This window comes from Chelmon rostratus, chromosome 21 (assembly GCF_017976325.1).
Source record: "Chelmon rostratus isolate fCheRos1 chromosome 21, fCheRos1.pri, whole genome shotgun sequence".
Classification (NCBI taxonomy): domain Eukaryota; kingdom Metazoa; phylum Chordata; class Actinopteri; order Chaetodontiformes; family Chaetodontidae; genus Chelmon; species Chelmon rostratus.
The window spans coordinates 6,499,913-6,510,918 of NC_055678.1; the positions used below are offsets into that span (position 1 = coordinate 6,499,913).

Sequence of the window (11,006 nt, forward strand, 5' to 3'; positions counted from 1 at the left end):
TCATGGACTGGCAAACCTGCTCTTGGAAATAAAAGCGCTTTGGTTAAGTTTAGGCAAAGATCTGGATTACAACTTTCTCTTTCTTATCTTGCAAGCTAGATACAGCTTGACTGCTGATTTTGGTGAATAAGAACTATTCAGCATATTCAATATCAACATTTCTTGCAACTTTGCTGGTACGTTCATGAACATTTCATCACAACAAAACACTCAATCAGCTTGTTTCCTTCAAAGTGTATTTGCTGTTGCTAATTTGTTGTATATAAATGTAATTTCTAGGAGACGGGGCCCTAAATTGCACAATATACACTTTAATATTACAACCCACAGCTCAGTTTATCCTTCTGTGCTCATGGCATTTTTTTTTTTTTTTATCAGTGGATGTTGGCCAAAGTTCAAAGGTTCCTCTTAGAGCTGTCAGACCATTTTTATCAGTTGTCATTCTGTGTATCACTCTTCAGAGCAGAGGAAGAGGATCTGCTGTCCACACACACACACACACCTGCCTGTCAGCCAGCTGGGAGCTGAGTGAAACACCTGAGCAGACCAACAGCAGGTAGGAGCACCTCGGTGATATTCTGCAGCATTTTAAAGGAGTGTGTCCATTCATACAAACTAGTAATGCATTTGTCAAATGAGTGACTCTCTTGTACGCTTTCATGTTTTATGAGTTTTTGCCACTTGATGCTTGTTGGTTTTTCACTCTCGGAATAAGCAAAAGCCTTTTATCTGTTTTGTTACCATGTTAGCTTCAAATGCTGCTAATGGTCGTACAAATGCCATAAAATGTGTTTGTTCCCAATAAGACACTTCATGTGTTCTCATAGAATAATTAACCTAGACCTCAATGTCGCTCACAACAATGATGCATGACCCTCAAAGGGCAAGAAAACATTATTTTATGCTTATTAAGAAGGAGAATTAATGCATTTGCACCACCTTCAGCCATGTCTTTATTCTGTTTAAGTTGTTCCGGTGAAGGCCAGTGTATGCAAATCCTCACTGATTGTTGCACAAGTCGTGTTGACTTTGACCTCAAGTTATTTATGGAGACAATATCAAGAGCGGTGTGAAGGAGCTCAGAGTTGCACAACAGGACTGTGTCTCTCTAAATATTATGAATTTGGTTATTTTATAATCAGTGAGCCTGTGCTAAATCTTCATGTTTTTGCATCCCAGCACCATGGACATCCTTTTCCAGTTGCTGTTCTCGCCTCTCCCGACCCCGGCCATCATCTCGCTGCTGGCGTTGGCGGCTGCGACCCTGTTTTACCTCAACACACGGCCCAGCCCCATCCGGTCCCCCGTCGACCTCAACTGTCAATCTCTGGGCATCAAGGTGAAGGGTGGCAAGTTTTTTTTTTTTTTTTTTTTTTTTAAATTGATCCAAATGCATCCAGATAGCGGTGTGCGTAGCTTTCACAGCTTTACTCCTAGAATCATCAGTTATCACCCTCGACCTGACAGGAATTATTAATCAGCATGGTCATGGAGGTTGATACTATATGAGCAGTAAAACACACAGTACTGTACAGCTAATCAGAGATGTGCATTCTTAGTGATTCTTCGTGTCCTCAGGATGGAGCGAGGAAGACTGCATTGCTTGAAGATAACAACAACCTGATATCGTATTACTACAATGACGCCAAGACCCTGTATGAGGTTTTTCAGAGGGGTCTGAAAGTTTCAGGTGAAACTCTTTCTCATATTGATGAGCCTTCATGCTACCAGCTAATTAGCGTTTCTCTAGTAAGCTACTAGTTTGATATTTTTCCTGTATCATATGCTTAGCCAACTGACTCCTGGCTGTAGCTACATGAGTGGGAGGCAACAATGTGACTATTTCCAGTTCCACAGTGAAACATCTAAATGAATTCCTGTTGGTCCATCTCTCATCTGCAGGTAATGGACCATGTTTGGGCTACAGAAAACCAGGAAGGCCGTACCAGTGGCTCAAGTACAGACAGGTAAAACAAGCATGCAACCAGTCAACATTGGGGAAAAACGAGGGAAGGATGAACTGCTGTGAACTTTACTCCACTTCCTGTCCGTGAAGGTGTCCGACAGAGCGGAGCACCTGGGCTCAGGGCTTATCCATAAGGGCTTGAAGCCGGGTCCGGACACTTTTATCGGCATCTTTGCTCAGAATAGACCTGAGGTAAGTGTGGGCAGGCGCTAACGAGGTGAAGTCTTGGTGTTTTGTGAAGTGGAAATTTTGTGGTTTGAGCAGCGTGTAAATGCTGCCTCTCTGTTTCACGCCTCACTCGCAGTGGATTATTTGTGAACTGGCTTGTTACACCTACTCCATGGTCGCGGTTCCCCTGTACGACACCCTGGGTCCTGAGGCTCTGGTGTTCATTATCGACCAAGGTAATTGGAGCTTCTCTTGCACCACAATGCTGCTAATTACAGAGCCGAGTCCAGCAACTCACAGCTCCCTGCAGGGATCTGCGTCGAGCGTCCTCTAATCTCTTCCCACTTATTTATCACAGCCGCTCCTTCAATCTGTGCTTCATTTTGCTTTTGATTATCTGATCACTTCTTGACAACGTATCACAAGACAAAGAGCATGACTATTACAGCTGGTCTGCTGCACTCAACACTGCTCATCTTGCCTTATAAATCCTGTTTTATTTACTCTAAATTAACTGCACAACAGTACAACAACTGTGTAAACAAACAGAACTTGCAGCACTGGTGCCTCTACTCTTGTGCTGCCGATTGTACTGGTAAGATATCTGAAGTTTGCCTCTTTCAGCGTCGATCTCCACGGTGCTTTGTGACAATCAGAGCAAAGCAGAAACCCTGCTGCAGAACCGGGAGAAAGGCCTGACTCCAGTTCTCAAAACTGTCGTCATCATGGACCCTTTCAAGTCTGAGCTGGTCGAGAGAGGAACCCAGTGTGGGGTGGATATCCTGTCCATGCAGGATGTGGAGGTATTGCACGCTGACAGAATAATCCTGTTAGAAGAAGCACAAACATGACTGACAACCTGTTGTGTTTTTTTTTCTTCAGGTTCTGGGGAAAAATAATCTTCAAAATCCAGCTGTAAGTTTGTTTCTGATGTGCTCCTCTGATCCATTTCAACTTGCATGCGATTTAACAAGCTGCCTGCGGTTCTGATGTGCTGGCTTCATGTCCCAACAGCCTCCAAAGCCAGAGGACCTCAGTATTGTTTGCTTCACCAGTGGCACTACAGGTGATCATTTCTCTTTCTGGGATTTAATTCACCTGCAGGGAAGAACAATCTGACGCCTCCACGATGTTTGAATCTAAATGTGATTGCACAGAATGTAAAGCAGCCATGAGTTTGTTTTTAGCCATGCTAGGCTAGGATAGCAATGTCTCTTGATCTGTTCACCACTTTGATCCAGACTGGAATATCATATGTTATTATTGGCTGCACAGACATGAAATTTAGAGGCCTGTACATTTTATATACGACCAATTAGTATTGGAAAATATGATTTGAAGTGTAGTTTTGATACATAATGAGGAAATGTTAACGTACCTGCAACGTTGCAAAAATGTTGCTACTGAACATTCGTTCACTGATAACATTTCATTTGTTTTCCATCAAAATGGGCAGTCATGCAATGCACACATCCTGCATCATGTTTTTGTTTTTCATGGTTCTGTTTAGGCCCCGACAGCTCTACATTAATGTGAGGGAAAGATCAGGGTCTGTTTTCAAACAGGAAACATCGGCAGCAGTCACAATCTTTCCCTTTTAAACCAAAGTGCCTTTATGGTCTCAACCTGACCACAGTCTGGACGTGAACGCTGGTTTCTGGGGTCACAGTCCTGCACACCATCCTCCCAGACCACCTTCACTCAGAGATTCGTTAACTGTGAACATAATTCAGGCAACAACGTAATTGTGAATGTAGTGAAGTCATATGTAAACATAATTTCTAAGAGACAGGGTTGGAAATTTGGTCCAGCCATTCATGATCCCCAGAGGATGAATCCTGATAACTTTGGTCATCCCCCTGGTGCCACCGTGAAGTTGACATCTGTTTTTTGAGTGAAATTGTTGGCTGGATTTCCATGAAATGTCATACATGCATTCATGCATCCTGCAGGATAAGTGCTGTCTTAAGGTCTAAAAATTTAATCTTTCTAATTCGTTGGTTATATTTGTTTACCACTTAGCATGCTCTCTAAGCTGCTTATTATAGTGAGCATTGTATCTGCTAAATATGAGCTGTGAGCTTGTTAGCATTGATGTTAGCAATTAGCTCAAAGCACGTCCAGCCATGTGAAGCTGCTAGCTCTAGCAGTGATGCTACTTGTCTTGCTACATTATGCATTTATTTGCCATCCAGGATAAAACTGATGTAAAAATAACTACTTGTGTGTTTCTAAGGTGTGACCAGGAAAGGTAAAATATCATGTATCTTTCTCAGGGAATCCGAAGGGTGCGATGTTGACGCATGAGAATGTGGTTGCTAACGCTGCAGGTGTCCTCAAAGGCTTTGAGGTACTGATAAATAACCATTAGGTGTCACTTTTAAATGTCTGATGTGGAGACTGGAAATGTTTTTGGGGCACGTGTCACCTGTCGCTAACGGAGTCTCTGTGCGTCACGCAGACGGCAATCGTTCCGAGCACCCAGGATGTCAGCATTTCATTCCTGCCTTTAGCACACATGTTCGAGAGAGTCGTACAGGTGAGCTCCAGACGCCACTGATGTCACATCATTTGATTTGTTTTGAGGTGTTTTTAATGACTTTCTCGTCCGTCCTGTAGACAGTGATGTACAGTGTCGGGGCAAGGGTGGGATTCTTCCAGGGTGACATCAGACTGCTGCCAGATGACATGAAAACCCTGCAGCCCACCATTTTCCCAGTAGTCCCTCGACTTCTCAACCGCGTCTATGACAGAGTGAGTGATTTGCATCGGCAGCCCCCTCTTTCCTCTCACTCTGCTTTAAACATCAGCTTCCAGCACCTTCCATGGCTGTAAACACAAGTCCCGTCACGCAGGTGCAGAGCGGAGCCAAAACGCCTTTCAAGAAGTGGCTGCTGAACTTCGCTGTGGACAGGAAATACGCCGAAGTGAGGGAGGGCATCATCAGGAACAACAGCATATGGGACAAACTCATCTTCCACAAAGTGCAGGTACGACGCCTGTTCGACCAAACGCACGTCATGTGATCCAAACAGGAAGTCCCAGAATGTAAACCTGCTGAATCTTGACTGTAGGAGTCTCTGGGGGGACGAGTGCGGGTGATGGTGACGGGAGCAGCGCCCATATCTCCTTCTGTTCTCAACTTCCTCAGGGCTGCTCTGGGTTGCCAGGTAATAAACGTTTATCCCCCTCTCTGTGTCTGTATATACTCCCAAATCCAGGTGACCTCTTGACTTGGAAATGGGTTGTTAGCGGGTCGTGTTTATTTGACCTTGAGTCACTCGTCAGGAAGTCTGTTTAGAGATGTCAGTTTGATAATTTTCCTCAGAATGACCCCTTCTAATTTAGTTTTGTTAATAATTTGAGAGCAGATGATGCTGACCCAGTTTCTGAAGCCGTCCTGTACGATGTTTGAACCTTGTTAAACTCTGATACATTAACAGTAGTGTTTCGGGGAGCAGAGATTTCACAACCGTGTCCAGCTGGTATTGATCGCTTCGTGTTATCATGATAGCCTGGTCACGCTGCTCCTTTCGTCGTAGCTCTTTGAGGCATACGGCCAGACAGAGTGCACAGCCGGCTGCAGCTTCAGCATTCCGGGAGATGCCACCTCGGGTATGTAGTCCGGCCTCAACTGTCCCACATTCGCTGCTTCAGTACAGAACAGGACCTGCCCTATAAACAGTGGTGGAAAGTAACTGAGTAGATTTACTCACAGTACTTGAGTACATGCACCTCAAAGTGTTTTAATTTTATGCTAATTTTATGCTAATCTACACTTCTTACAGTTCTCTGACCACTTTACAATGTAACCACCCAACAATATGTGAATTATTGATTTTAATCTTTTCTTGCAGCATTTTGACTTTCCCTTTTTGTCTCATGACAGTAAACTGATTAATTTTTAGGTTTGATGGGCACTTGTCACCTATGTTTAATAAAGCAGCAATGATCATTAGCTGCTGTCTTGTGTAGTTTAAAATGAGTTGACCAACAAGAGTAAAATGCTTCTTTAACATTAATGTGTGAGCCATAATAATCTAAGGTACTACTATAAAGCTGTTAGCACATTTAAACTAAAATTTTTACTTAAGCAACATTTAAAATGCAGGACTAATTGTAATGGAGTACTTTTACAGTATTGGTACTTAAAGGATCCACCACAGCCTGTAAATCATTAGCTTCACGGTACTTTAGATGCCAAGGCCACACATTTTTAAAATGATCACTTGCAGTTGTGATGAACATTGCATTTAATTAAGAGGTAGCATTTTAAAGACTAATCCTCTATGCATGATGTTCCACAGGGCATGTTGGAGTGCCGCTGCCTTGTAATATTGTGAAGTTGGTGGATGTTGAAGAGATGAAGTACTTTTCTTCAAACGGCGAAGGGGAGGTAAGATGATGAGAGCTGGACAGGTGAGGCGGGGCATAATATGATAGAAGTACCTGTCCAGGCAAAGGTTAAAGAGCCAGGATCAAACACAGGTGGACGCATCACATCTCCAGTATAACAGGAAGTATAATGTTGCCAAGTGCTAATTATTTATTATAGACCCACTGAGTATAAATCCACTTAACAGCTTTAGGAATATGCAGTTTTCAGGTCTCCTGATAACTTTATCGTTGTCTCTTGGTGGGCTTTTCCAGGTCTGTATCAAGGGCAGCAATGTGTTCAAGGGGTACTTGAAGGACCCAGAGAAGACTGCAGAGGCCTTGGATAAAGACGGTTGGCTCCACACCGGCGACATCGGAAAATGGCTTCCAGTAAGAACCAGAACAGTCACATTTCCTCCCATCACATGTAAACGAGTCAAGAGAACATTTCCCACAGAATAAATAAGTACAACCACAAGCTCTGTGTGGGTGGAGCCCTGAAGTCATACTGGCAGATTTTATATTAAGTTCAGTGTTTGAAGAAAGGAGGGATGATGCTGGAATCAAAGCGTTTCATAACTGAGGTTTTGAGAGAGGTGGTCATGTCCTCTGGCTCTGGGGATCCTTAGTTTGACAGAAACTATACTCAAATGTAATTCTGCACTTTGACTTGTTGAGAGTTAGACGATGGACACTGCTCCTGCTGAGCCAGGAGATGGTTAGCTTAGCACAAAGCCTGGAAGCAAGAGGAACAAACAAACATCTTGTCATTTTTACTCTAGTTTTTTGTACGAATTTTACGAGATATGAAGGTCATCAGCGAGCTTTAAAGGTGCTGGTAGGTGCTTATGATGAGCCAGGCTAACTGTTTCCTGTCTTTATGCTAAGCTAACCGGCTGCTGGCGGTATCATTAACAGACAGATCAGTGGAAGGTGTCTTCTCATCGAAGTCTCAGCAAGAAAATACTGAAGTCTTGCTTAAAGCAGATTATGCTTATCTAAAGCAAAGCACGGTGAAACCACGGCTCTTCATCAAAGGTGCTGCTCCTCACATTTACACTTGTTTGCAGTTATTTCCCCCATCTGCCCGTTTCTGAACAGAGTGGAGTTCTGAAGATTATTGACCGGAAGAAGAACATCTTCAAGCTGGCTCAAGGCGAGTACATCGCACCAGAGAAGATTGAGAACGTGTATGTACGCAGTGGACCTGTGGCCCAAGTATTCGTACATGGAGACAGTCTACAGGTATGTTAAATCCAGCATCTTTGCAGTCTGCATGTGCAGTACATACAGTCTCAATCCTTTCTTCTGTGTCCATAGTCCTGCCTGGTTGCCATTGTGGTCCCTGACCCAGATGTCCTGCCAGATTTTGCAAAGGATCTGGGGTGCCAAGGCTCCATTGAAGAACTCTGCAAAAACACTGTAATAATGATGATAAAGTGTATTTGTAAACCCCCTTAATACAAGAAATGCAGCTCAAAGTGCTTCTCATAAAGTCAGGCATAGAAAATGAAAGTTTCTTGCAGGTAATCTGGGGTCACTATAAAACAGCTCAACCCGAGCCCTGACAAAGACGATCTGCAGTAAACATGATCATTGATGCTAACAGAAGCCAGCTGGACTAGTGCTCCATGCTTGCTGTAAAACTCATAAGATGTCTGCAAATCAACTTGAATATTAGAAGCAGAGCAGAGTTAATTTGATTTTGGATTAAGTTGTTTTTTTTTTTTAATGGAGTTCTAACAGTGGTGACCTTTTTCTGTTTACAGGAAATTAAGAAAGCTGTTCTGTCTGACATGACCAAACTGGGCAAAGAAGCAGGACTCAAGTCCTTTGAGCAGGTAACGGCTTCTTATTGATTCCCCAAATGAATCAACTGTAACACATGAAGCAAGTCTGATGTTATCATGGAAACTTGCAGGTCTTGGTAAATGTTCATCAATCCAAATTTGGAATTTTAAAGAAACTATGCAGCATCTGCTCTTAGAAGTGATTCTTGCAGATAGTCTTAACATTTGATCTTAAATCCTCTATTACTCCACACACCAAACTTGGCTCAGTTCGCCCTCTAGTGGTGAAAATGAGCAGTTCTTCTGTGCAGAGGCTGTGCAGATTTCCAACACTCGACTCATTTCCTCCAAGCACAAACCTCAAATCCCCGTTCTGTCCTCCTTACGCCCACCTCTTGATCAGCCCAGCATGCTGAGAGGAGTTTAAACTGGTTAAAAAAAACAAGCTGCATCCTGAACAGAATCTTGTATCCAAACACTTTTTAACCGTCTGCACTTTCCTCCCGTCTCTTTCTACCTGATGCAGGTGAAAGATATCCACCTCCACCCAGAGCTGTTCTCCATCGAGAATGGCCTCTTAACTCCAACCCTCAAGGCCAAGAGGGCCGAGCTCAAAACCCTCTTCCAAACCCAGATCGACAAACTGTACGCTAACATCAAATAAATGGAACGTACCTACGACAACAGCTCGTCTGCTCTGGTCATTATCTTTTGATTTCTCTGATTAAAACGTGGATCACCTCTTGTGCACTAACCTCTCTGAACGGATCGAAACACTTGAGCTCTGCTATGTGTTTTGGCTTCGGTGGCCTGAGTCACCTGAGACAATGAGATCCTGTTAAACTCATCTTCCTGCAGAACAAATAAGTGCAAGCTGGGGGTTAGCTGGACAGACTCCTCGACTACAACCTGACTGAATCATCCTTTTACAGCCCCAGCTGAAGAGTCGGGTGCATCAGGTTTGCCTCACAAAAGCCTTGACGGCTAGTCCACTGCTTTTCTATATATACTTATTAACTGCTTACTGTATGTTCATGTCTTCTGTGGCCTGAAGGAACTTTAAGTCTGAGAAAATACACTCAGCAGCCAGTTCAGTACAACTGTTTCTTAATGTTCAGGTTTTATGTTAATTCAACTATATGTTTTAGCACTGAGGTCATAGTGGTGTTGTACATTATATTGAGGTGTGTCTAATATTCTGCCCTCCTCATGTGTGTACAGGCAGTATATGTAGCAGAGATGCTGCACAGGATTGAATTAGATTGCATAGGTGTACCTAATGTGGCGGCAAATGTTGTTGGAGCCTACATTTAGTCAACAGCCAAAGACTTGACTTATCATTGCTCTCGTTATCTCACCGATTACCAGCAAACCTAGCTTTTCTTTTAGACTTTTTACCTACAGTCTCAGCAGTTTGTTTCATCACTGCTCTTCCTTCTTGAAAACTTGCAGATTCTAGTTTGCTTATACTTCTGGCTTGGTTAGATGCTTTTTAAGAGTAAAAAAAAACACTATTGCATCTGAGGAAATAAACATGAGGTTTATCTCTGGACTTGTTTACAGAAAGCTTGCATTACAAAGTAAAAGAGTCTGAATGTTGATTATAAAGAGTTGCATTGTGGGAACTGTAGGACTAAGGGTTTGAAGCTTGGACTAAACCCATTTGCTACTATCGATGCCCTCATACGGACAAATCCAAGTGTGTTTCCTGGTTTCAGCTGGACTCACAGGTCAGATGTGTTCAGTCAGCCAATAGAAAGTTAGATTTCTATTTTGTTTCATCACCATTTTAATATATTAATCAAGGCAGCAGATCAATGTTTGACATGACGTTATGTGACATGACGTCCTTTTCTGAGGCGTCATTGAATGGAAATGTGACAGAACCTTAAAACATCAGGTTCTCTCAAAAGTGCAAAGCAGTATAATTTAATATTTTATGGCAGTCAAATTAACAGTCAAGCATTTGAAGTATATTTCAACATATCCACAAAGAGCCCTTTAAATGTTGATCCTGTAGCCAGTTTTATAGAAACTGCATGAACAATTCTATTGAAAACTATTCTAATCAGTATTATTGTTTTTATAATGGTAACAAAGGCAAAACTTATCAGGCCATTTGAAAATGCAGGTTTTATAAATCTCACATCCACACCACAGTGAAACTCTGTGGCTGGTTTTCTGTTCATGTTAAACACGAGCAGACAAATGTCCAGGTGACCAGAATCTGTGGGAGCTTGATGTTTGGACGTGGTCTGAGCAGAGGTCCGTTTCACAAAGCAGGTTTACTGAAAACTCCGAGTATGTTAACCCTGAAATGAGGGAAACTCTGAGTTTTCCGTTTCACATAGGAAGGTAAGTCAAACCAGAGAAAGAGGGGTAACTCAAGCCTGTTTCACAGACAGAGGTAAGTTAAACTCTGAGTCAGTTACCGCAGTAACTGACTCTATGACCCTAACCTGGTCGGGACCAGGTTTTACTCAAGGAACCTCGAGTTTCTCTGTGTCTCCGCCCTCTTTCAACCACACACCGTATTTCACTTCCTCATTCATTCATTCAGTCGGCAGACGAGTTTTGGCATAGTTCTGCCGTCTGTTATTAAAAAAATCATTAAAAATATCAGTCAGTGGAAGTCCATTAGGCACAGATAGTTATCAGACCACTATGTTCTTGCTTTTCCAGACAGTTGGTGTTAGGCCACCACC

The 11,006-nt window shown here is 42.8% G+C and overlaps 1 protein-coding gene across 2 annotated transcripts; it reads left to right on the forward strand.

Annotated features, from left to right (window-relative positions):
* The first annotated feature begins 1,183 nt into the window (after window positions 1–1,183).
* On the forward strand, window positions 1,184–8,965 carry acsl5 (acyl-CoA synthetase long chain family member 5). Of its 2 annotated transcripts, none has more exons than XM_041962079.1 (20): window positions 1,184–1,339; window positions 1,579–1,690; window positions 1,903–1,967; window positions 2,057–2,158; window positions 2,271–2,370; window positions 2,759–2,937; window positions 3,017–3,049; window positions 3,149–3,200; window positions 4,411–4,484; window positions 4,596–4,673; window positions 4,754–4,888; window positions 4,990–5,124; window positions 5,209–5,304; window positions 5,677–5,749; window positions 6,442–6,530; window positions 6,785–6,901; window positions 7,613–7,756; window positions 7,832–7,933; window positions 8,281–8,352; window positions 8,828–8,965. In XM_041962079.1, the coding sequence occupies exons 1-20, from the start codon at window positions 1,184–1,186 to the stop codon at window positions 8,963–8,965; spliced, it is 2,052 nt and encodes a 683-aa protein (XP_041818013.1). The 2 variants fall into 2 exon arrangements, with proteins under 2 accessions (XP_041818013.1, XP_041818012.1); XM_041962078.1 differs by having other exon boundaries at window positions 4,411–4,466; window positions 4,578–4,673.
* The last annotated feature ends 2,041 nt before the right edge of the window (window positions 8,966–11,006 follow it).

Excerpts from the sequence above, each read along its gene's own strand:
- acsl5 (XM_041962079.1), top strand. The coding sequence starts at position 1,184 with ATGGACATCCTTTTCCAGTTGCTGTTCTCGCCTCTCCCGACCCCGGCC. Across the intron at positions 6,531-6,784 it reads CTTCAAACGGCGAAGGGGAG|GTCTGTATCAAGGGCAGCAA; the intron begins GTAAGATGATGA and ends GGGCTTTTCCAG. Across the intron at positions 7,934-8,280 it reads AAGAACTCTGCAAAAACACT|GAAATTAAGAAAGCTGTTCT; the intron begins GTAATAATGATG and ends TTCTGTTTACAG.